Source organism: Dromaius novaehollandiae, chromosome 6, assembly GCF_036370855.1.
Source record: "Dromaius novaehollandiae isolate bDroNov1 chromosome 6, bDroNov1.hap1, whole genome shotgun sequence".
Classification (NCBI taxonomy): Eukaryota; Metazoa; Chordata; class Aves; order Casuariiformes; family Dromaiidae; genus Dromaius; species Dromaius novaehollandiae.
In genome coordinates this window covers 33,921,097-33,945,667 of record NC_088103.1, presented here as the reverse complement: position 1 = coordinate 33,945,667, position 24,571 = coordinate 33,921,097, and the positions used below count along the sequence as shown (strand labels likewise).

The following is a 24,571-nucleotide window of genomic DNA, read 5'->3' as shown; positions in this document are numbered from 1 at the left end:
GGGAGGGGAATATGCTCTCTAATTTCAAACTTCTTGCCTGGCAGCATAGAAGTGAAAGATTTTTATTTTGTAATTGTGGGCAAAGAACATTAACGAACAGACTCACAAACAAATCCTCCAACTGTTCAGCTTAAACACCAAAAGAAGTACAGAACTACCAGTTTCATCTTCCACAACAGTCCAAGTACTTATATCCTACAATACTTGACTTTTAATTGTCTCCTTGTAAGTCTCGATTCTAAGTTTGGGCTAAGAATATTCTGTTCCTGCCCAAAAAGGGAGCTTCAAACCCCTGCACCCAGCTAATTACTAAACTTCTCAGAAAATAGGCCTCTTCTTTTAAATGGTTTAAACTATTCAGTTGACAGCAGCACTGTGACACTAGCTGCCCATTGCATTGAGCTGTGGTGACAGGGACCCAGGTGGGGGAAGAAACATGCACAAGACTTGTCAAGCAAGTCTGCTGCGGTGGCAGACCAACGTGGTGGTAAGGGGATGATTAAAAACAGTAAGCTTATTTATTTTCAACACTGCACTAGAGAGCAACGCACAATTCAGTTCTTCCGCCTTAATTTATATGTTCTCATGGGAATTTGGCAAGGTTGCTCTCAAGAAGAAAGTTTGAAGAACTCCTACAAAAGACACTGTGCTATGCCAGATCAAGCAAGCTACCAGTTATTTACATTCATTTCAAAAGACACAAAGGAAGGCATTTATTTCTGCCATATCTGCACTTTTAAAGAGAAGCTGGTTAGGACAAAGCTGGTCCTACCATCGGTGCTTGCCAACCATCCAGCACAGCTATTCTGGAATAAACTCTGAAGATCAATCTATCCTGAATTAATTCACTACCACAGAGATGACTCCAGAAAAAAGTGATTTCAGGAGGGAACACACACCTTGAGGAAGCCATCCTAGACTTGCGCTAATGGGAAGTTTCCTCGTGCAGGCAAGGGAAGTCCTCCAACCACCAGGGAAAGTGATCTCTTGTTTGCACCTTCCAAGAGACCCAGAAGAATTTTTAAGAGGCCTATTTTAAGCACAAATTTCAAAAATTGTAAGAAACAATATCTGGTTCTGCCACACATGCAGGATTAAAAATGAATATCTACTTCTCCCCACAATTAAATAAAAGGACTCCTGTGTTAACACACAGGACTGTGTCTCGTCTCCTTCAGACAGGGAAAATAAAGCATCCAACATAATTTTCACTCCTTCAGACACATTGCTACAAACAAGCCAAGAAAATACAAACTTAGCTAGAGGTAAAGTACACGGGCATGCTATTTTCTTGAGTCCGAATAACTGGGGGAAGGTGGGGGAAAAGAAAAATGCTATACCCGCACACGTGGCAAAATTTACCTTAACCAGCCAACAGCTAAGTGACATAATTTCGTTTCAGATCTGAGCTGCAGATTCTGTAGCATACAGAGCACAGACTAGGCGCTGTCTCATCTCTCATTCAACAGCTCTGAACCCGAGTAAGAATTCCCCATCTCTATACAGAGGTAGAAAGAGTTAAACAAAACACTTGCTGTTCTAATCTAGTTAGTAGAAAGCAGAAGCATGTTTGCTTTTATCTGTGAAGATGAAATAGAGATCATGAAACCAATGGGATAATCCCCTAAATCACAGAAATGGTGTTAAACAAGAAGAAACAGATCAAGTGCCATGCTGTCAAAGCTCAGTGTGTGGATCAAATAGTACATGGAAATTTAAATGGTAGAGTTTATTACCTGGAAAGACCATAAGCACGGTTTACAAAGTTCTGCTCAAGATAACTTTTGCAGCTGATAAAAGGTTAACTGAAATATTCCCTATTAGCCTCCCTGTGGTGTCAATGCAGCTGTAAAGATCTCCTCTTTCAGCCAGGTTATCTCCCAGGGACTAAGCTATTCAGCAGTACTTTGATCAGAACTCCCGGGATATGATCAGCTCCATGGCCGTCGCATTACCTTCAATTTTCCAGCACAGCAGTACACAAATATCTTATCCATCTGAAATTTCATTTGCTATTTCTTTGAGTACTTTCCTGCACAGGATATACAGCCTGCACAATTACTTGGCTTGAAAGGAAGGACAGATTAAAAAAAACAATAATAAAAACAATAGTTTTTTCCTTTCTCATAAACAACGGCTTGTAACAGGAATTAAGATGCACTTGTCAGGTCAGTATCTCCTACAATTAAGATGAGGCTGGAAAGCTTCAGTGCTGCTCTGAGGCAACTAGTACGCCTGCTATGCCAGCGAGAGGTAAAAAGGATCGTGTCCTGACACAGCTCAGCCTCTGATCATCACAGCAGAGGGAAGCCTGGGTAAAAAGGTCTGTAACCCTTAAGCGCAGCACTAACAAGCATGCTCAAATATATTTTAAGACTCACGCATAGAAAGTACCCTGAAACTATTTACAAGCTACGAGACCAAAGTGTCAATCAAAATAGCTGGAACACAAGCAGGGAATGGAAGTCACCCAGCTGAGCCTATGAATGGAGTTGAAAAGCCTTGTTTATCTCAGCACGTGTGTGCACACTAAGCCTGAAAGATATGAGTGACCTACATGAGCAGCCCACCCGCTCCTTACCCTCAGGCCAGCTAAAAAAAGCAGAGAAGACACCGCCAAGTAACGGGTGCAGATTCACATCAGCAGTTCCCACTAGGGTGAGCAGATGGGGCAGGGGGGAAACTTGCTTGGCACCGTGCCCACAGACACACATGCACATCCCAAAACAGTGGGGAAAAGAGGAAGGGAGCACACACCATCTACCAGCCACGTACCAGCTTTCTGAGTCAAGGAACTGGAAGGTGTGACAGACTCCTAAACAGAGGCCACTCTCTGTACTGAATGTGCTGTCCCAAACCCCTCCAGGAACAGGAAACAGAGAGGCATACCTGGAGAGCCCCCTTGTCCCCGGGGCCGGCTCACGGTGGGAAGATGGTTGCTCACACGCACCGACCCGGACCTCCCCCCCACACCCCTGCCACAGGCATGTCCCACCTTTCTTGAACTCCTCCAGCATGGCATCGAGCTTCGTGTCATTGAAAACAAAGTGCAGCGGATGGTTGTAGAACCGGGTGATGGTCTTGAGCGGAGTGCAGTCATCGGGGTCCACAAAAGCCAGGTCCTTAACGAAGAGCAGGTCCACAATGTTGGAGCGATCACCCTCAAAAACAGGGATGCGGGTATAACCGCTCTCCATGATCTCGGACATAGTGTTGAAGTCGAGTACAGCCTCAGCAGCTATCATGAAGCAGTCTCGGAGTGGAGTCATCACATCCTCCACTGTCTTGGTGCGCAGCTCCAGGGCCCCTTGGATAATGTTGAGCTCCTCTTTGACTAGGTCATTATAAGGGTCGGTGACCCGCAGCATCTCCAACAACTTCTCACGGTTATAGACCGTGCCGATCTCCTGGCCCAGGACGCAGTCCAGCAGCTTGCTGACTGGGTAGGAGGCCGGGAAGGTCATCATCATGAAGAACTTGGTGAGGAAGATGGTGTTGGCGCCCACGGCCAGGCCGTGCCGAGAGCAAATGGCCTGCGGCACGATCTCGCCGAAGATGACGATACCGATGGTGGAGACCACCACGGCCACCAGCCCCGAGCCGGCGATGTCGTCCAGCAGGATGGTAAGCGTGGTGTTGACGAGGACGTTGCCCAGCAAGAGGGAGCAGAGCAGGTAGTTGCCCTGGCGGCGCACGGGCTCGATGCGCTTGGCGTAGTTCTTCTCTTTGTCCGTGCCGCAGTTCTGCACGATGCGCAGCTCCATGGGGTCCAGGGCCATGAGGCCCAGGTTTAGGCCGCTGAACATACCCGAGAGGCAGAGCAGGAGCGAGATGAAGATCACCTGCAGCCAGAAGGGCAGCAGGAACTTCTTCTCCTCGCCCACGATCATCTTGGTGTCCTCGCCGTCATGGTAGATCCAGGTGGTCTCACCCCAGGGCGGGGGCCCCGCCGGCCCCTCAGCCCCCGCCAGCCCGCCAGCGGCGCCGGGCCCCAGGGCAGCGGCGGCGGGCGCCGACACCGAGGTGCACAGGTAGTAGGACTTGCTCTTCTCCGTCTTGCGCAGCGGCTTGATCTCGATCTCGATGATGCCCGAGGTGCGGCGGTTGAGCACGATGTGGGGAAGGATGATGATGTCCGAGGTGCGGATGCCGCAGCGCTGCGGGACGCCGCCGCCCGCCGCGCCGCCGCCGCGCCCCGCCGCCCCGGCCGCCGCCGCCCGCCCGCCGCGCCGCCGCTCGTGCTCCGTGAAGGCGATGCGCGACCACGTCTCGTTGTTGATGTTCTGCCCGTAGACCCGCAGCTTCACCCGCGTCCGCTCGCTCACCCGCAGCGCGCCCCCCTCCATGAAGGAGACGTCGTCCGTGTCCTCCAGCCGCAGGCCGATGATCACCGTCTCCTCCGCCGCCGGCGAGGCGGCGGGCGGCGCGGCGGCGGCGGCGGCCGCCGGGGGCCGCCGGCCCAGGCAGCCGCCGAGCAGCAGCAGCAGCACCACCCGCGCCCCCCGGCCGCCCCCCGCCATGTTCCCCCCGGGCAGCGCGGCCATCTTTGGTCAGGGCTCGGCGCCGCCGCGGCCCCGCATCGCCGCGCGGCGCCTGCGGCGTGCCCCGGCTCCCCGGCGGTGGCGGCGGCGGGCGAGGAGGGCGCGGCGGCGGCGGGCGCGGCGGCGGGCACGGGCTGCCCGCGGGACCCGACAGGCGGCGACTGCCGGGCCGGGCCGAGCCGAGCGCCGCCTCAAGCCCCTGTCCTGGCCGCCCCTCCCCCGCCCGCCTCTCGGGGGCGGTGCCGGCGGCGCGCGCCGCCAATCGGCGCCCGCGCGGCGCCGCGGAGGCGGGGCCCGGCGCCCGGCCCTCCACCAATGCGGGGCCGGCCCCGCCCCGCCCGCCCCGGCGGAGTCCCCGGCCCGCGGGGCGCGTGACTCTGGTGTGTACGCCAGGCGGGCGGGGGCGGGGCCAGCGGCGCGCCGCCGCCCAATGGCGGCGCGCCTGGCGCCCGGCGGGGCGGAGACTCGGAGGGGCGCGACCAATGGCGGCGCGGCGCGGCCGGCGGGCCGGGGCCGGCGCGTGCCGCGCACCGCGGGGCGGCCCGGTGCGCTGCGCCGCCGCCGGCCTGGCCGGGCCGGGCCGGGCCGGGGAGAGGGAGGGAGACAAGGGGCCGCGGTTCCGCCCGGGGGCCGCCGCCTCCGCCCAGGCCTCGCTGTCCCCCGCATGCGGCCCGGTCGGCGGTGGCGCAGCGCTCCCTGGCGGCCCCGCGCGGCGGCGCCCGCCCCGGCCCGGCCCCTCGGTGGCGTTACCGAAAAGGGGCTGGAGCCGCCCGCCCCCGCCGGGCCCCGGCCCCCCCGGCACACATACCGTGGGACGCTGAGTCCCGACGGATCGCCCCGCTCGCGTCGCCCGGTGCCAGCGGGGCCAGGTTCGCTGCCCGCCGCCTCGAATCGGACAAAACCATATGGCAAAAATTGCCAAAAATGGCACCGGGTCCCTATAGCTGCCGCCGGGGGAGTCGAAAGCCTCCCTGCACCCCCCGCTCCGCCGAACAAGTGGGCACACACAGGCCTGGTTAGGGACGGAGTCCTCGCATTGGGCCGGACGGGGCCCAGACACGGCCCGGACATGGCCCGGACACGCAGCTCGGCCCCCAGGAACGATTGGGACACGTTGTTTTGGAGGGTTTCATGCAGGATGAGGCTGCCAGGCTGCCTCTTTGGTGGCTTTCCTGTGGCTCGGGGTCTAACCCCCGCCCAGGGCAGGTCGTGCTGGGGCCACAAGGCGCCCACACTGGCACCCGGGTGAGGACCTCTAAAGCGCAAAATAAGCAAAGAGGGAGGAAAACCTCCCTCAGCTGCTTCCTCCTATTCCTGCCCAAAACGCCAAGAATTTGCAGAAAACGGTGCTGCGCAAAGGCAGTGGCATTTAGCTGTGCCCTTTTCACGTATGCATGTCGGAGAGGGGGTCTCGCTGCTGGAGCCGCACCAGGTGCCTCTTCCCCCAGGAAAGCTGAAAAGCTCCAGCAGGGCCTCATGCCTTTTTAATGAAGGATTTTGCAGGTGGGAGCCCCCACCCCACCCCATCTGCTCTTTCGTTCACACTGGGAAGACTCTCTTTGATAAACAGAGTTAATTGCCACCAGCCTCCCAGGACGGGCTGTTTGAGGGCTTTATGAAAGACTTTGCAAGCAACAGCGGAAGAGAGATACTCCAGGGCAAATGAAACATGTCTTCGCTGCATCATCAGCACATAAATCAGCGCGTGTAGAATAGGACTAACCAGTATCTTGTCCCCAAAACCCCATATCTCCCTAACCAGGAACGTCCTACGGTGCTCTGTAGCTCTAAATCCAAAACACCTTGGAAATTTCTTGTCAACCAAGTTGGTCAGACTCATAGTCTCATCCAAAACCAGAAGGATTGGTTGGCAAGGTGACTTTCCAGGAAACTATGTTTATGGGCATTATTTATATGTTTAATCCCTAAATAGTGAATTAATTGTTCCCCTCTTTTGCTCATGGCAGAGGTCAGGTTAAGCAGTCTGGGGCACTGAGGAAATCCTTTCTAAATTGTGGAATTATTTTTACAATCTTCATATTTTGTAGCAGTCCAAGTTTTGTCAGGAGTTAATATGGGAGGCCCAGTGAGCGCTCCTTGTTCTGGTACGGCTGTTGCCTGGGAGTCACATTGACCAGTCACCTGAAAGCTTCTTCTCCAGGTAGAAAAGGTCTTGGGATGGGAAAACTTTCTTTTCTATCCACGTTACCCAAGACGATGGATTCTCTAGCTTGGTTTTCAATACAGAACAAGAGCAGCTGTTGAACATTTCAGCCTGTTGTGCAGTGCCTGAATTTCCCACCGCTGTGCAGCAGTCGGTCTGTACCTGACCACTTACACTTTCCATTTCAGGTGTTCTGGAAGTGCCTCCTCGCTGCTGGGACCCCCTCAGCCAAGCTGCTTTGGAGCATCCTGGGCAGTTGCCCATGTTTCTTTTCGAATCTGAATCTTTTATCTTTTGCTCTCTCTCTCTTCCCATGCCACAATTTTCTATAAATTGATTTTCTTTTACTTTGTACTGCTTCGTTAGCATCTTCTTTGATGGTCTTTTTTGCCTGGTGCAAAATTATGCGTGTGTTGAACTCCATGTTTTGGGGATGCATCATAGGAGGTCCTCAAACAATTCCCTGTCTTTGTTAACATGTCCAAATTTCGGCTTCTGCTGCCGTTTGGTTGCACAGACAGTGACCTGCAGGTTGGGGAAGCTGGCCCCCACAAAGGTTTTGGTATACATATCACTGATTGGCACCATAAGCTGTTTATGCAAAGCAAACCTAATCAGATCATGATCCCCAGTGCCTAGGCAACCGTTAATTTTTAGGTCAGCGATTAACTCTCCTTTTGTACAAGGAGGAGGCCCCCGGGGACTGCGCCGGGCGACCATCGCGCCTCGGCGCCACCCGCTCGGGCCCCTTCATAGGGAGGTCGATGGGATGGGTTTGATGGCCACCACGCTGCCATCATCACTAGCTTCAATATTTTAACCTGGAAGCACTTGTGAATGACCCATCTTTCAGAGGGTGCTGTGAAATGTTTCTTTACTGTGCAGTACCACAGGTTTCCCTGTCATCTTACAAGTTTTCATCGTAATCTGTAAAACAACTCCTAGCATAACTCTTTGTGCACTCACACAGTGTGATGGGGATGCAAGATGCTGTTTAAACAGCAGAGAGGGTGATTTTGGTCAATCCCAGAGCAGCACACAGAAAATCACTGTGTGAGGAGGGATGGAAACACCATCGCAGGGGGCTGGAGAGCCGGTTGGGGAAGCGGCTGCCTGGGACAGCGCAGCGAGACCCTGACCGTGGCAGGCGGATGGGATGGCCCCATCTGGGCCCACCGTCTGTGATTCAAAGGGGTATCCAAATCCTTGTTTCTGATCTCAGCTACTAACCTGAGGGCTCAGACAACCCTGCCAGTTGTCTTTACCTGCACCATGGACCTGTTGGCCTCAGAGCTGGTTCAGGTCTCCAGGGATGGGAGATGCCCCCTCCTCACCTTCTCCTTCACTGGATGGGGGCAAAAGGACTTCACCCAGTCTTTCTCCTCGACCGCTCCTCCTCACACACTGTCTTCATGTAGGAACCATGGCCTGAAAGCCACTCTGTGCCTGTGACAGTCCAGGCACCCCTCGGCACACTGTGCCCACTGCTCGGCACCTGGATGCAAGGTGCTGAGCTGCGCCGCGGCAGCAAGGCTGGGTGGCAGCCTGGCACCTCCTGCACCTACAGGCTCTGGGGCAGCCCACTATTTCCTTCCCGCACACCTAGCATCTCGCGAGCCTCCCACCGGGGCGGGCAGGAGTGCAAGCCTGTCCCCTCCAATCGCAGCCTTGATGCCGCCCACTCCTCAGCCTCTCCGGGACCCGGCCAGCCGGGCGCTCCAGATTTCCCTGCAAAATCTGCTCAGGGCTTTTCCGCTAGATGGAGTCCGGGGAAAATATAAACTGCAGCAGTGCTGCGCAAGGAAAGAGAGAGAAATTCCTCCCTCCTAGAGCAGAATTACCCTCTGGCTAAGTTCAGCTTTAGAAAAATGCAGCCGAGAGAGGGCCTGCACGAGGGCACATGGAGTTCAGCCAAACCCTAGCTGCAGCAGGCACTAACTGGGGGTATCTCCTGCCCTGAGTGCAAATTGCAGCAACAGCCCTGCGGGCCTTATGCACTGCTTTGAGTTCTCTGTGGAAAAGCAGGCCTGGCTGAACTCCTGGGAGGTGCCTGGCCTGTCTCTCCCACAGCCATGAGGAGAGGCTCATTTGCAGCCTTACAATGGATGCTAATTACATCTCCTGGTGCTGCATGCGTGAGGACCGTTGCACCTTGCATGGACTTTGCCCTGCAGATGCTCAGGGCTCCCTGCATGCAGAGGGTGAGCACAGCAAGATTGAAACAAGGAAGAGGCATGTGGCTGCTTAACACCATGCCTTTTGATTTCTGAAACATCTGCTTCTTGGCTGTGGGCTCCCAAAGGCCTCAAGTTGCAGCCAGACCAGGCGCAGCAGGTGCGTGCCACAGGGCTGTCCCTGCGCAGCCCCTCTCACATCTCCCTCTGCCAAGCTGCCTTCCGCAAATGTCCCTGCTCCGCTCCTCGGGCTTAATAAATGCATGCAGCTACCGCCAAAACCCAAATGGCAGCCTGGTGCTGCAGCACCGCCTCAGGCCTAGCGGTGCTGAGCCCAGCCCCAGCCCCGCTTGCTGGCAGCAAGATTGCACAGATTATTTGGGGCTCTCCAGAGAATGGCGGGCAGGGCTGGTGCTCGAGTGAGAGCCTGCTGGCCCCTTCGCCCTCCCCAGCGCCAGGCAGATGTGGCATCCAACAGCTGGATCTGCAGCCATCCCCGTCCCTCGTGGAGGTGGGCACCGGGGTGGCCAGCCCTGCGCCCCTCTGGGAGCGCGCGGGAGGCTGGGGCAGGGCGGAGGGGACGAAAGGTGAAAACAGAGCACGCGAAGGCCCCTGTGGGCACGCAGCGTTCAAGCTCAGCTGTTTATTTGCTCTCCAGCGAAAGCCAGGCGCCGCCGGGGCCGCGTCCCCCATCGCTCGGCCGCTCAGCAGCACCCGTGGGGGCCGCAGGCAGGCGCCGGGGCTCCCGGGCGCTCCAGCAGCTGGAAGGGGTCGCAGATCCTCTCCTGGGGGCAGAGAAGGACCTGAGACGGGATGCGGCCAGAGGGAAGCAGGAGGGTGAGCGCCCCGGGGGAGCAGCGTTTCCCTGCTCCTCGCCCCCCGCCGGCGGGGCAGCCCGAGCCGACCCCGTGGCTAACGTGAGGGCCGTCCCAGCTGCCGCGAGGAGGGTGCCGCGAGCTCCTCCGGGACCTCCGCTCTGCTTTTATCTGAGAAATGCCTCCTGCTTGGACCGGGACCCGAGAACATCCCCCCCGCCAAGCACAAGGTTGCGTTTCAGGGACGCGCAGCTGCAGGGCTTCATCTCCCTCGCCTCCCGATGACCCCCACGTCGCGGCCTCCACCAGCCCAGCGGTGGGCGGAAAGGACGGCCGCGGGAAGGAGGAGAGGGGTTTCCAGCAGATCAAGGTGCCTCGGGCTGCGGGGCCAGGGCTGGGCGCCGTGCTCACGTCAGCACCCGCTGCCAGCCCCACACCCCCAGGGACACGTGTCCTGGCCCCCAAACCGAGCTGTGGAGCTACCAGCTACCAACCTTCACCCTCCCACGGCAGCAGCCTGGCAGCGCAGCGTTGGCGTCCGCCCCCACCCCACTGGCTTGGATCGAGAAGTCCTCGGCGAACCTGGAGCTCCGCAAGATAGCGGCCGTGTCGGCGTCCACGTCCACGGCTTCTCCTTCCTGGGGGCAGGTGGACGGTGACGGGGCCGTGCAGCCCGGAGAGCCCCAGCCGGCTGCCGTGATGTTGTGGGGAGTGAAAGCAGGGACCCTCCAAAACCCTCCAAAACCCACCGTGGCAGAGCGGCCAGCTCCAACCACCCTGCGTTTCCCCATGGATGTCCTTCCAGTTTCACGCCAACAAGACATGCAGGTTGGGCTCCCTTTCCCTCCCCATTTTTGCTCCTTTGGCTTGGGTGGCCCCTCTGCTCCCATGTGCCACCGTCCCCTGCCCCTCCACCGCTGCTCATCCCCCAAAACCACACAGGATGCCCCCCGCCTGGCCTTGCAGCCCCCAGCCTGCCCAGCATCCTCGGGAGCCCCAGCGCGCCTCACTGGACCTTGAAGGTGAAGTTGGCATCGAAGGCCAGCTCCCGCTCATGCTCCGCGATGCCGCCATTGTAGACCGCCCGGCCCGGCCCGGCCCGGCCGCCCGCCGGCACCTTGAAGAGACGGAAAGTGGCAGAGACGAACCGGCAGTCACCTGCAAGGGAGAGGCCGGTGAGCGGGGAGGCCGGCGCGTCCCGCCACGGCCGGCCGGCCACCTAGACCCTCACCGACGATGCTCTGCAGCTCCTCGTGGCCGATGGCAATGGGGCTGGCGGCGACCAGGCGCGGGGGGCTGAACCCCACCTCCTGGGCGATGCCGTACAGCTCCCTCCAGCACAGGGCTCCCGCCAGGCACTCCCCTGCCACGACAGCACAGACATGGCTCGCGCCCCGCGTGCTGGCATCTCCGGCCGAGCCCGGCCTGAACCCCGTCCTCGGAGACCCCGGCGAGGAGCCCTACGCACCCCACAGCACCCTGTGCGCCCGGGCGGCCTCACTCAGGCGCTGGCTGGCGTAGACGTCGCTGAAGTACATCTCTCCCCCAGGCTGCAAGGGAGCAAAGGGCCCCACTGAGTGACGGGGATTCAGGGTCGAAATGGGCCGAGAAAGGGGCAGGCTGGAGCACTGGCCCCAGTGATACCTTCAGCACTCGATAGGCCTCCCGCAGGACGGCTCTCTTGTCCGGGGAGAGGTTGATCACGCAGTTCGAGCTGGGGGGAGGAGATCAAGGCTCGTTTGGGCACCAAGAGGGGCAAAACAGAGCAGCTTAGCTCCAGCGAGGACAACCATCCGCAGCAGAGCAAGGCTGACCTGGCGGGAGGCCGGCTAAGGAGGCTCGAGCAGTTCCCGGCAGGTCTAGCAGCTCTCAGCACATGCGTTGCCACCTCCAGCTACCCCTGAGAGCTGGTCCCTCACATGGAGGGCTCGCTTCAGCGTAAAAGGGCCCTGCTTCGACCCAGAGCCCATCTAACCACGTTGGCATGGCCACCAACGAGCATCCAAAAGCCTGCACCATCTTCTATGCCCAGCACCGCTGATTGCTGCACATTCCACCACTTGATGGAGGAACTGGAGAGGCCAATTTGGCCATGGAAAGGGTGGTCTCTATGGTCCCAAGCCCTGGCCCAGACTCTGGCTTGGGATTTGCCCTTTCCTAACGTGTGGCTGGAGCAAGCAGCCTGGTGGGACGCTGGTCCAGGCCCCTGCCTGCAGCCTGGGCATGCCGGGCTGGCATGTCCCTGTGTGGTACCTACATGACAATATCGTAGCTCTCATCGGCCAGGCCAACATCACCCAGCTTCTCCATGTAGCCCTGGATGAAGTCCACGTTCGGCTTTCTGTAGCCAAATTTGTCCATGTGGTAGGCGATGTGCTTCTTCGCCACCTCGACCTGAGGAGACGAAGGGAATGACCAAGTGGGGAAAGCGGAGCAGGTGGCAAGGCCGGCCCGCGCGGTGCCTCCGAGCGCGGACACACGAGCCTGCGCATACCTGGCCTGCGGTCATGTCTATGCCGGTGACGTGGCCCTTCTCCCCGACGAGCTGACTGAGCAGGTAGCAGTCCCTGCCGCTGCCGCTGCCCAGATCCAGGACGCAGCAGGACTCCAGGCGCTCGGGAAGCACCAGCCCGCAGCCGTAATACCTGGGGGACGGACACTCCCGCGTGGACACGTGTGCCGGGGACCACCACGGCTGCCAGCGCTGAGCCACGTCCTGGGGGCAGCTGCCATGGGGCTGGCCCTGGGGCGCCTCGGCGGTTACCTCGCCACCACCTCTTCGTGGATGCGCTCCAGCGCGGCCCTCGCGGCCTTGGGGACGCGGCACACGGCCGGCGTGACGCAAGCATTGGTTTTCAGGTCCTCCGACCTCTGCAGCTCTTTGCCATAGTAATCCTGAGCCGGGAAGGGCGGAAGCCACTGACCTACAATGAGCCGCGTCCCACAGTGCCACGCGTGCCCCCAGGCCACTCATTCACCCCCAGTTAAAAATCGGGCTGACAATAAGCATCCTTCATCCCCATCCTCCCCCCACTCTCTTTGCTCACATGCACCGACCTATTTGCATAGTAGGGGATTTAATTAATTAATTAACCTGCTTGCAGTATTTTTGCAGGCCACAGCCTGCTGTTTTCTGGGCTGAGAGGGACGCGGGGAGCAAGCACAGGGAAACCCTGGTTTGGTGGGTCTCGCCTCCCAATCCCGCAGGGAACGCCAGCAAACAGCCTGCTCCAAAACTGGCACACCCGGTGCCCCGTCCTGGCCCGTCGCTGCCTCCCAGCCCTGCTCCCGTGCGGCCCCTCACCTGCACCGCTCGGTGGATCTGCTCTCCAGCCGGGGCCGCCACTGCAAGGAGAGCACCGGGGACACGGGGCTGGGACCTGACGCCACAGTGACGGGCGCCACGCCAGGGCGTTCCCAAGGGCCCTGACCCACCCCCAGCATGAAAAGCACCATTTGTGGACTCTCCACCTTGGCAAGCCCCAGGGACACCCCAAACTTGTACCCAAGCGGGAATCGCACCTCCAGTTCCTGCGGGAGCCTGACACTCCCCCCAAAATGAGCCTCCTAAACCCAGATCCCACTGCCCCAAGGAGAGGAGCCCCCCAAACCAGACACAACCTTCCTGTAAGGCAAATCCCCCCTCAGACTTCCCCAGCCCCAGTGGGGTCCCCCCAGGGACAGCCCCCAGTGTGGACGCCCTGGGGCCCCCTTACTGCCTCCGGCTGCTGGGGACCGGCCGGACTCTGCCCAGGCTGGGCCACGCTCCGCCCTGGCGTCCTGCGCCCGCCCCGGCCCCGGCTTCCGGCACCGAAACCCGCCCCAGCCTGGCCCCCACCCCAGGCCCGCAGCCACTCACCTTCCAGCCAGGCAGGCCCACCCCAAGCGTGGCCCTGATTGCGTGTGGGTTGCGGCACCTGCCTGCCCCACGGCCTCTGCCCGCAGCAATCCTCCCCGATCGGCCCCGCTGCCTCCCCCCCCACCCTGGCAGCCGTGCACCCCACGGCACAGCCCTGGCCTGCCACCCCTCTGGGGCGTGGGATCCTGCTGAGGGGCCAAGTCACCAGCAGGGAGGGTGCTGCATCTGCAAGGGAGCCCCCAGAACCGAAGGCAGGATGGGGCACACTGGTGGCAGAGACCTGCTGTCCCAAACTGGCTCCTGGGGCTGCTGGAGGAGGTGCAGCGAGGGCCAGCGCTGGCGACCCAGCACGGACGCTGCTGCGGCTTGGTGGTGCTCAGGGCAGCTCTTCCATTGCCACCAAGCGGGATGCAGCTTCTGCAGGGGCTTGGAGGAAAGCCCCTTTCCCAAATTGCAACTGCCACCCAGCACAGCGAGGCTGGGCTTCGGGAGCCCCATACCGATCCTTCAGGATCCCATTACGTTACCCCCGGGAAGCCCACGCCACACACGGGGTATGGACCCTGCGCTCTGCCACAGCGTAACCAGGCACAGGAGAGAAAAGAATCAGGGGCTTAAAAAAGAAGAAAGAAAAAAGAAAGTAGAAACCCAAGCCTTTTACGACAGTAAAGCAAATCATTTTAGCTTTTTACACCCTCCTGGGCTGTGTCCACGTTAGAGTAGAGGCACAGCACACAGCATAAGCTAACAGTACTGCTGGGCTGATTAGATTAGCCTGGGCTGACAGCAGTACCTTCACGGGGACGCAGGAGATGGGCTGCCACAAGGTGAGGCCCGAGCAGGCAGCAGCAGTGCAAAGGATGGCAATCAGAGTAAAACCAGCCCAAGAAAAGGCTCTGCCACGCGGGAACCGAAACCCTGCAGCACTTCGCTGCAGATCTACAACAGGAACGTGGCGGCTGATCTCCGCTATCCATCTGCCTTGTCATATCAGCTGATGAAAAGCACACTCAGGCAATGAAGTGCTTCCAGTGTGCTCCAAGTGCTCCAGATAAGTGACTTACAAAAACCAGACACAATATTTATAGCCTGGACCCAATCTTGCTCCCTGGGAAGTGAACAGGAGCCCAGCTGCTAATCCTCATACACACAACAGTTCAGAAGTGAATACAGGCTTGCAGTATTTTTTTTTTTGCCTTTTCCCCCCCACTACCCGCTTCCCAGCTGTGCCTTTGGATACCTTCCCGATCCCATACAAACACACAACACATCCAAGACTGTTTAATTGAGAGCTGGAGCAGCAGCCCAGGAACAGGAATGCAGTTGAAGGCCAAAGGCAGTGCAGATGGGCTGGCAAGGGGAGGACGTTCCAGACTCCGGCTTTGTGGAAAATAAGATAACCTCAGAGCAGGATGCTTATCAAACAGTATCCAGCTGGACCACTGACAGAGGGTGCGTGCCCAGATTCCTGCTTTTAAAAATTCTGCCTTGGGACTGGCACCTCAGTCTGCACTGAAGCACCACTCTCACCCACCAGAGCACTTAGAGCTCCCACTGATTAACATGCCCTAAATAAATCGCACTGATCATCTCCATGCCCAAGTACCAGTGTCAAACTGCAGGCATGTGTATTTAAAACCCACAGCTCTATTTTCTGCATTTCTTGGGGGGGAGGGATGAGGGAAAACAAATGTGTCTGAAAAAACTGGCTCTGTGATTCCTGGTCCTGGGCAGACATAACGACCCTCCTTCCATCATCTCACAGGAGATGGTTCCTAACTGAGCAGAGGTTAGAGACAGAAAGGAAAATCACCCTACTACAGCCATGAAAGACAAAAGACCTTGGACAGAAGGAGTATCACATGCTGGATGCTGCACTGGCCAACCATTTCAGGCATATGCCCAGTGATCCGTTAGCTGAACGGCTTGGATGCCTGAGGTGCTGGTGCGGCCGAGCACTTCATGCTACTCACAGAAAGTAAACGAGCACAGGAATCATCGGGGGAAGGAAAGTTTCTGCTGAGTTTGTTTCGGTTCGATGCAGGCAAGCAGGCGTGCGTTCCAGAGATGGAGACGTGGATGGGAACATGAGAGGCGCCCATATGCTCAGGAACACACGCTCTGCATACATCCCAGCTGACACCCAGCCCCAGCCAGCCAGAGCACTAAATAGCTGACTCGGGAGGGGAAAGGACTGCTGGCTGCCCTCAGCACCGGTTGAGACGTCCTTGTGACTTCAGCTATGCTTCATTTTAGCAAGTGATTCAGCTGGTCCTGTAGGTTTGATGACTGCTCAACACTGGGGACAAAAAGAAGAGGTTCACAGTGAGATTTGCTCCCCAGATCTGCACTGTGCTGCCTGCACCTGAGGGACCAGAACAGCTCCAGCATAGATACGACAGAAAAGGGAAACCCTGAGGTCCCCCAGCCGACCTCCACATCCCCACAAGCACGAGGCAAACCTTACTTTGTACACCCATAAGCAGACAGCTCTGCTCTACTCCACTCTCATCACCTATCAAGCTCACAGGCTCTATCACATTAATGAAACAAATAGAAGTTTTAGTATATATCGTTGCTGCACCCAAACTCTCATCTCTTCAAGGTGCTGATCTTTGCAGTAGCAAAGCACTATCCTGCTGTGCCAGCATCTTCAAACACAGCTGCAAAAACCCTTTAGCTGCATTCTCCCCCACCTCACTCCACCGCTCTTCCCTTTCCCATCGGACCCTGTACAGTCTCCTAGGTTTTCCCGGCAATTCCTCAGCTGGGTACTCACTTCTTCTGAATTGCTTCCTGCCTAAATGAGAAAAGGAGAGAAAGGAGCATAAGAAAAAACAGAAAACCTCAGGGTTCATGTTGTGTTGATCAAAAAGAACTTGATCAAGGGCTCAGGAGGCCAAAACTTTGGTGTGTTCTTGGATTAAGTGCAGAGCAGACAGCAGCAGCACCAGCTTCTCCCTCAGCCCTGGAGGCATCACACACTCTCACAGGACAGCTGGTGCACAGCGAAGAGGAGGCAAAAACCTCAGCTCCCTGCCAGAGATTGCTCCATCCCAGAGGAATGGGGAGTGCTGGAGGATCCCAGCTCCAGGTTCTGCACGGTTTTGGGGAGCTGGTCCAAAGGGATTGGTGTGAGTGGGCTCCGTGCAAAGTCTCCACTACACAAGGTCTTAAAGGAGGGGTAAAAGGGCTCCAGGGACCAGCTCAGCACCCCCACAGAGTACATCATGCCCCCTACTTACTGGTATTGTAGATGAGTGGTTATTATGGCCATTTTCCTTAAACTCTGTGGAGAACAAGACAAAGAATGAATATTGCTGAAAAGAGATCTCAGCAGAATAACAGGGCAAGCTGTCTCAAAATGATGGAAGCCTCCAGAGCTTCTGCTGCCCTGACAGTCCCAAAGCAGTTTATAGTAACAGCTCCCTGCTATAATCTCAGTGAGCTGCCCTGTACCACTTGGAAAATAACCCTCTACCCTTGGGAGCTCCTACAGCATGCTCATCACTGTATCACTGCAGAGCCACACAAACACCACCACCAGCAGCTGTCATGGGTGGCATGCTCGCCTCTCCCCTCCCAGTGAGGGGCACAGATAGCAAGTTCTTTTTGCAGCCTACAACCTCTCTTGCTTTCTGTTAAGAGGTGGCACAGCTCACAGGCTGACTTGCGCTGCAGGAAGGCCAGAGGTACACAGGTGCTGGAAGAAGCAGTAAATTATTTTGGCCATCAGCCCTGCTACCTGCATCCACGTATTTTGTTTCAGGGCTCCACTCACGTGTCTGTGTCCCAATTCCCATAACCCTCCTCCTCCCCTTCCCATAAGAAGCGCTGCTGCTCTAGCAGATGGACAGCGCTTACGTCTTCCGAATGCAGGATGGCATCTTCTTGCATCACCATGTTTCGAGCAGCTTGACCCAGGAGCTGGAAGACAAGTGCACAAACCACACTGAGATCTTCCATATCTGCCCGGAGCTGCGCCTTTCCCCCTGAGAGAAGGCACCACGGAGGCAGCAGCGACTCCCGCCCTGCGCTTAGCCAGCGCTGGGGGGGCACCTCGAGCTGGGGCCGCCACCATCCCGTGAGACACCCCCCCCCATAACCCGGACTACACCTCCCACCACACCCTGCGCTCGCCTACATCTCCCAGCGTGCCCTGCTCCTCACGCACCCGGCCGGCGCTGCCCCGCGGAGGCGCCTGAATCCCGCCGGACTACCGCTCCCGGCGTGCACCGCGCCACCTCCGCCCTCAGGGCCCGCCGGCCGCACTTCCCGGCAGGCCTTGCGGCCGCGCGCTGCATGCTGGGCCCCGTAGTCCCCCGCCAGTCGCCCCCGCTCACCTCGGCGCTCCGGGAGCCTTTCAGCACCTGCTTGGTGAGGGCGATCACGTCGGTGCCGCAGCTCGTAACCTTCTCGGTCAGCAGCCCCTTCACCGAGTGGCCGAAGCGGGCCTGAGCATCCGCCGCGCCCCCCGCCGCTGCTGCCGCCGCCATCTTGGTCGAGCCCCGCCTCGGCACTGCGGGGCAGCACTACGGCGAGCGCCTGAGCTCAACAATAGTCGGAAAGCGCAGCGGCCCCGCCCCGACAGGGCGGGCCGGGGCCGAGGTGCCGCCTGTCCCTCGGCCGGGGACGGGCCTGGCCCGGGGCTCTTGGCCCGCACCCTGCCCCGGGGAGGAGGAGGAGCAGGTGCCATGTGCTGGTGCTCAGACATTGCCCCAGCCCGGAGACCCCGGCCCTGCCTTTCCCGAGGGAACGGGCGCTGCCCAGGCCTGCCCTGTGCTCCTCAGTGCCCCCCAGACCTGCCCAGTGCCCCCTAGACCTGCCCAGTGGTCCCTAGGCTAGCCCAGTGCCACCTAGGCCTGCCCCATGCCCTCAGACCCCATGCTCCTCGGTGCCACCAGGCCTGCCCAGTGCTCCCCGGTGCCCCCCCAGACCTGCCCAGTGGTCCCCAGACCAGACTAGTGCCCCCCAGACTGGCTCAGTGCCCCCTAGGCCTGCACCGTGCCCCCAGACCTGCCCATTGCTCCCCAGTGCCCCCAGACCTGCCCAGTGCGTCCAGACCTGCCCAGTGTTCCCCAGTGCCCCCAGACCTACCCAGTGCTCCCCAAACCTGCCCAGTGCCCCCTAGGCCTGCCCTGTGGCCTCAGACCTGCCCCATGCTCCTCGGTGCCACCAGACCTGCCCAGTGGTCCCCAGTGCCTCCCAGACTGGCCCAGTGTCCCCCAGACCTGTCCAGGGCTCCCCAGGCCCTCCAGATGTGACCAATGCTGCCAAGTGCTCCCCAGCACTGTCCAGTACCTCCCAGACCTGCCCAGTGCTCCCCAGCATCCCCCAGGCCTGTCCAGTGCTGCCCAGTGCCCCCCAGACCTGCCCAGTGCCCCCAGGCCCAGAGGGGGCCCCGATGCCCTGCCCAGCCCCAGCTGCAGCTGCCGCACCAGAGGGGAGACACCAGGGCTCGGCTGCCCCATGTTCCCATACCTCCACCATGGGGCCCTCTGTCCCGCTCGCCGTGCTGAGCACCGTGGGGCAGCAGCATGGCGTGGGCCCCCAGGGTGGTTCAGGGTTATTCAGCATCCTGTGTCCCCCCCGGCTCGCTGCTCCGAGGACGCCGAGCCCTCCAGCTGCCCTCCGCGGGGTCACCAGCTGCCGGGGCTGGCCGCTGGCCCGGCGGGCGGTTTCCTCCCTGGCCGCTGATAAGGCGCCGCGGCCGGCGGCGGGTCAAGGGGACGCCCCCGCAGCTGCTATATAGGGCTCCCTGGGCGCCCGGCCCCGCGCAGCCGCCCCCGCCATGCTGCTGCTGGGCGCGCTGCTGCTGGCCCTGGCGCTGCTGTCCGCGCGGAGGCTGGCGCACCACTGCGCTGGGCCGGGGCTGAAGCGGCCCCGGAGCCTGCCAGCCCTGCCGCTCCTGGGGAGCCTGCTGCAGCTGGCCGGCCACCCCCAGCTCCACCTGCACCTCTGGCGCCTGCAGGGCCACTACGGCAGCCTCTACGCCCTCTGGATGGGCTCCCACTACGTTGTCGTGGTCAACAGCTACCGCCATGCCAAGGAGGTGCTGCTGAAGAAGGGCAAGGCCTTCGCCGGACGGCCCCGCACCGTGAGTCGGTCTCCCATCCTCCATCCCAAGGGTGCCTGCGCCTCCCCAGGCGTGGCTACATCTTGGCGCACTGGGGACATGGGGTCACTGCTGTCCATGCGTCTTTGTCCACCAGGACGCAAGGGCCAGACTCCCGTCAGCCTCGCTGCACCCCCTAAACGCCATGGCTGGTCACCCTGAGCCCCAAACCCAGCTCTGCCCGGTGCTGATCCCCCATGGCACCACTCCCCAAAGCACTTGGCACTTGGCAAAGCCTCCCAAACTAACCACCACCCCCAGGCCACCCCTGGGAGGGGGGCAGGAGGGGCTGAAACACCGAGCCACCCCACCACCACCACCACTAGTATCCCCCCTATCTGACGTATTCACCCCGCACTTGCTTGCACAGGTGACCACGGACCTGCTGTCGCGGGGGGGCAAGGACATCGCCTTCGCCAGCTACGGCCCCCTATGGAAGTTCCAGCGCAAGCTGGTGCATGCTGCGCTCTCCATGTTCGGGGAGGGCTCGCTGGCCCTCGAGAAGATCAGTAAGTGCCCCCCAGCCTGTCCGGTGGCCCCTGGGACCCGCTGGGCAGCAGCCAGCTCCGCAGCGTGGCTGGGCATGGGCACAGGGGCTGGTTCATGCCGTGGCCCCTGGGGACACCCCCACCTGCGCAGGGGCTTGCGGGGGCTCCATCCTTCTTGTGTCTCCTTCCTGCCCATGGCCAAATCTGGAGTTTTGCTTTCTCCCTGATCCTGTGGGAACCAAGGGGTGACTAATTTTGGATGTGTGAGAAGGTTCAGGGCACCCCCGTGACAGCCGGGGGCTCAGTCCCCTCTCCCTGCCCCATGGCCCGAGACTCAGCCCAAACCCCTCAGCATCCCCCAAGTTTGCCTAGCTGGGGGCTCTGTTTCTCTGTCCCCTCCCGAGTGTTTTACCGACACCTCTCCCCATGCATTTTGACATTGACAGCTGGGGAAACTGAGGCACAGAGCCAGGCAGGGGCTAGGCCAAGCCTGGTGACGAGCGTGGCCAGATGTCCGTGCCCTGTGCGCGTCCCGGCGTGCTGGGCACGGGGAGGCTCGCTGCCTCCCCGGCATGCACAGAGCTGTCCACTAACAGCTGGGAAATGCAAAGTCCCGGACTCCTGGGTTTCCGGCTGCAGCCAGGCGGGAGTGTTGTGCTTCACATAAAGCCTGGCTCTTGTCCTCTCTGCTCCTGCCTGGCCCAGGGACGCCCGGCCTTGTCCCCGCTGCCCCTTTGCAACCCCTCGGGGCTCAGCCCCGGCTGGAGGGTGCTCTCTGTGGGCTGCTCGAGCTTGGCAGGCTGGGGAGCCCAGGAGCATCCCGGGAGCCCCAGGCTCTGGCTGCTCTCCCCACCCAGCTTTCCCAGAGGGACACAAGCACGAGCACCATAACCTGTGGTCAGCACAAGGCCAGACTTCCCCAGCCCCTTCCAAAGTGCTCCGAGAACTGGGTATTTTGGGAAGGAGGTTGTTCCGGGGGAGCAAAACAGCGCAGCCCCAGCACCGCCTTGGCCGGGCTGCTGGATAGGGAGGGACTGGAGCAGCAGGAGAGATTTCAGCCTGAAGCAAGGAAGCATTTGGCAAGAGGGAAGAGTTACCAGCTTCAGGCATGGGTGGAGGGGCACAATAAGCTGTAGCCCCTTTTAGCATTCCTGGGGCAACTCAGTTACATGACCCCACAGCACCTATGGGCTGTGTCTGGCCCTGAGCTGCCCCAGGAGCTCCAGACTACCCCATCTTGCTCCCTTGGTGATGCTTTGGGCCTCGCTGTCCCCACATCTGTCCCTTGCCTGCCCCACAGTCTGCCAGGAGGCTGCATCCCTGTGTGAGACGCTCAGCACTGCACAGGATATGGCCCTGGATGTGGCCCCAGAGCTCACACGGGCTGTCACCAACGTGGTCTGCTCACTCTGCTTCAACTCCTCATACCGGCGTGGGGACCCCGAGTTCGAGGCTATGCTGGAGTACAGCCAGGGCATTGTGGACACCGTGGCCAAGGAGAGTTTGGTGGACATCTTCCCCTGGCTCCAGGTGAGGGAGGAAGGGCTCACCCAAAGGGGTGCCCAGAGGGCAAGGAGCTGGGATGTGTCCTGCAGATGGGGCTACCTGAGCCCTTGGAGTTAGGAGGGTCCTTGCACAGGTGTCCCACAAGAGCTGATACTGTGGTGGGTGCAGAGCAGCTGTCCATGGGCCTGTGGATGCCTGGCTGAGCTGGAAGCCTTTGTGTGACAGCTGTTTTCTCCCCTAGATCTTCCCCAACAAGGACTTGGCCTTGCTGAAGAGATGCCTCAAGGTCAGGGACCAGCTGCTCCAGCAGAAGTTTGCCGAACACAAGGTGCTGGTGGGACTGGGAGGACCTGACACTGGGGGGACGTGGGGTGCTGGGCCTGGGGTGGGGGCGTGTGCCCGGCGCAGCCTGGCTCACACTTGGCCCCCGGCAGGAAGCCTTCTGCAGTGACACCGTGAGGGACCTCATGGACGCCCTCCTGCAAGTGAGGCTCAGCGCTGAGAACGGCAGCCCCCCAGCGCCAGGGCTGTCGCTGACGGATGACCACCTGCTTATGACGGTGGGGGACATCTTCGGGGCCGGTGTGGAGACCACCACGACTGTACTCAAGTGGGCTGTGCTCTACTTGCTCCACTACCCTGAGGTAGGGCTTGTGCCCCAGCCCACAGGGGCAGCCTGGGCTCCCTCCCACACAGGGGGCATCGGGGGGGCTTTGGGGTGGTCAGATGCCAGGAGAGATGCCAGACTTTGGGAACAAGCAGGATCAAGCTGTGAGTTCTCTGTTTCTGCCCAGATTGCCACCTGGGATGTGCTGGTGGTACTGGGTGGACCCATGGGGTTGCCATGGGGAGGCCCCATGCACATGGGAACCCTTTCTCCAGGTTCAAGCCGTGCCCTTGTCCCCCTCTCAGGTCCAAAGAAAGATCCAGGAGGAGATGGACCAGAAAATAGGCCTGGCACGTCACCCCCACCTTAGCGACCGCCCGCTGCTGCCCTACCTGGAGGCCACCATCAGTGAAGTGCTGCGCATCCGGCCTGTGTCCCCCCTGCTCATTCCGCACGTGTCCCTTGCTGACACCAGGTGAGACTGCCCGGGGCGCAGCGGGGATGTGGGCAGAGACCGTGGGAGGGACTGACCCTCTCACTCTGTCTTCGCCCCGCAGCATCGGGGAATACTCCATCCCCAAAGGCGCCAGGGTCATCATCAACCTCTGGTCCGTGCACCATGACGAGAAGGAGTGGGACAAGCCCGAGGAGTTCAACCCCGGTGGGTTGTGTGCTCCCTGCCTGTCACGGGTCGTGAGGGGGAAGTAGCAGGAGGTGAGCCAGGCTAACCCTGGGGAGCGCCCGCTGGTGGGAGGTCAGGCCCCGCTTTCTCCCAGCTGGGGAATTTATGCCACCACTGCTCCAGAACAGCCATTCTTGCAGCTCAGGGAAGGGATACATGAGATGAGTTTGGGCAGTCTCAGGTGGAGGGAGCAGATCCCTGCTAACTCCAGCGGTGCCTCTTCCCCTCGCAGGCCGCTTCCTGGACGAGCAGGGCCAGCACATCCATTCGCCCTCGCCCAGCTACCTGCCCTTCGGGGCCGGGATCCGCGTGTGCCTGGGCGAAGTCTTGGCCAAGATGGAGCTCTTCCTCTTCCTGGCATGGGTGCTGCAGAGGTTCACGCTGGAGTGCCCCCAGGGCCAGCCCCTGCCCTCGCTGGAGGGCAAGTTTGGCGTCGTGCTGCAGGTGCAGAAGTTTCGGGTGAAGGCCAGGCTGCGGGAGGCCTGGCGGGCGGCCTCGTGACGGGGCCGAACCCTGGAGCTGGAGTGGCAGGAGGGACAGGACAGCACAGGCGGCCGGGAGCCCTGGATGGCCACAGCGGGACCACAGGAGCTGCGTGCTGCCTGCCCCGCACGCACAGGTTGTCTGGATAAAGCCATTTCCACCCCAGCGGCTCTGGTTGTTTTTTGGGCAGGCAGTAGAGGGCAGGGGGAGGTGGGAGGGGAGCTGAGGCATCTGGTAGCCCCAGAGCCTGTGAGCGCAGGGCTGTGCAGAGAGGCCATCGCCCCTGCCCGGCCCCTCTGTGGGGGCTGCTAACGTGAACAGCCCCCCGCCCTCCCCAGGGAGAGCGGTGGTGGGGCCCCATGAGCCACAGGGACAGGCACCTCCATGCAGCTGGTGGGAGGACGGAGGGGAAGAGCATCTCCTCGGGCAGTCCGAGGGGTGATAAAGCCCCAAGCTTTTCTCAGAGGTTGTGACCGAGGGTGGCACTCGGGTGGCCCCTGCCTCAGTTTCCCCAGCTGGGAGCCAGGAGCTGTGCCAGGCGGTGCGCAGCGAGACGCCCGGCTGCCCAGCAAGTCCCCCCAGCGCTGAGCTCCGGGGGCTGCTGACTTTCGCCCTGCGGCGACATGGCCTTTCTCCCTGAGCCGCTGCCGCTCGGTGCCCGGCTGGATGGCGGCTGCCCGCTTCGAGCAGCATAACCTTGCTGTAATGCAAGAGGCCGTGTTTGCTTTTGCCATAAAACACGGTGCCACGGAGGGCACTGCGCAATTAGGTTTCTGGTTCTCCATTACTTGACCTCTTAATATTTAACTAAATAGCGACATGGCTGTGGCTCTGAGCACCCAAAGGAAAAGCAGCTGGAGCTGGAGAGGAAAACCCAGCTCTCTCCCCTTGCCGGTGCCCTGGGTCCAGCCACGGCGCTGTAGGAAACCTCTCCAGCCCAGCACGTCTCCACGTTCCCCTCCCCTTCCCATTTTCTCCCTGCGCATTATCTGCTAGCAGGCAGGAAAGCCAGCAAAAAAAATAAACAAACAACCCCCCCCCCAATCTCTCCTCACCACTAACTTTCTGCTCCACATTTCATAGTTTGTATTTTCTCTCGAATTGCCACCAAAGAGCTCTTGCTCGGCCCCCTCAGTG

General features: G+C 60.0%; 4 protein-coding genes across 8 annotated transcripts in view; 1 reads left to right on the top strand and 3 right to left on the bottom strand.

Annotated features, from left to right (window-relative positions):
* CNNM2 (cyclin and CBS domain divalent metal cation transport mediator 2) overlaps positions 1 to 4,773 on the bottom strand; it is a 136,670-nt gene extending 131,897 nt beyond the window's left edge. For all 3 annotated transcript variants that reach the window (XM_026110333.2, XM_064514173.1, XM_064514174.1), the window contains exon 1: positions 2,996 to 4,773. In XM_026110333.2, the coding sequence (XP_025966118.2) occupies positions 2,996 to 4,544 (1,549 nt within the window). In that variant the 5' untranslated portion in view covers positions 4,545 to 4,773. The remainder of the gene's footprint in view (positions 1 to 2,995) is intronic.
* A 4,734-nt stretch (positions 4,774 to 9,507) lies between these two features.
* AS3MT (arsenite methyltransferase) lies at positions 9,508 to 13,514 on the bottom strand. 3 transcript variants are annotated; one of them, XM_026110329.2, is made up of 11 exons: positions 13,411 to 13,514; positions 12,999 to 13,039; positions 12,459 to 12,613; positions 12,189 to 12,339; positions 11,952 to 12,088; positions 11,339 to 11,408; positions 11,163 to 11,244; positions 10,926 to 11,057; positions 10,710 to 10,852; positions 10,189 to 10,332; positions 9,508 to 9,682 (listed from the first exon to the last, which is right to left on the bottom strand). In XM_026110329.2, coding segments are annotated over exons 1-11 (1,155 nt in total). In that variant the 5' UTR covers positions 13,412 to 13,514; the 3' UTR covers positions 9,508 to 9,583. The 3 variants fall into 3 exon arrangements, with proteins under 3 accessions (XP_025966114.2, XP_025966115.2, XP_025966117.2); XM_026110330.2 differs by having other exon boundaries at positions 9,508 to 9,664; XM_026110332.2 differs by having other exon boundaries at positions 9,508 to 9,664; positions 12,459 to 12,589.
* Positions 13,515 to 14,194: 680 nt separating this feature from the next.
* Positions 14,195 to 18,111, bottom strand: BORCS7 (BLOC-1 related complex subunit 7). The gene is made up of 5 exons (XM_026110371.2): positions 17,897 to 18,111; positions 17,418 to 17,480; positions 16,799 to 16,842; positions 16,333 to 16,353; positions 14,195 to 15,852 (listed from the first exon to the last, which is right to left on the bottom strand). The coding sequence occupies exons 1-5, from the start codon at positions 18,047 to 18,049 to the stop codon at positions 15,801 to 15,803; spliced, it is 333 nt and encodes a 110-aa protein (XP_025966156.1). The 5' UTR covers positions 18,050 to 18,111; the 3' UTR covers positions 14,195 to 15,800.
* A 1,182-nt stretch (positions 18,112 to 19,293) lies between these two features.
* Positions 19,294 to 23,589, top strand: LOC112989287 (steroid 17-alpha-hydroxylase/17,20 lyase). Its single transcript, XM_026110360.2, has 8 exons — positions 19,294 to 19,650; positions 20,039 to 20,177; positions 21,457 to 21,686; positions 21,904 to 21,990; positions 22,097 to 22,306; positions 22,575 to 22,744; positions 22,827 to 22,930; positions 23,184 to 23,589. The coding sequence occupies exons 1-8, from the start codon at positions 19,345 to 19,347 to the stop codon at positions 23,450 to 23,452; spliced, it is 1,515 nt and encodes a 504-aa protein (XP_025966145.1). The 5' UTR covers positions 19,294 to 19,344; the 3' UTR covers positions 23,453 to 23,589.
* The last annotated feature ends 982 nt before the right edge of the window (positions 23,590 to 24,571 follow it).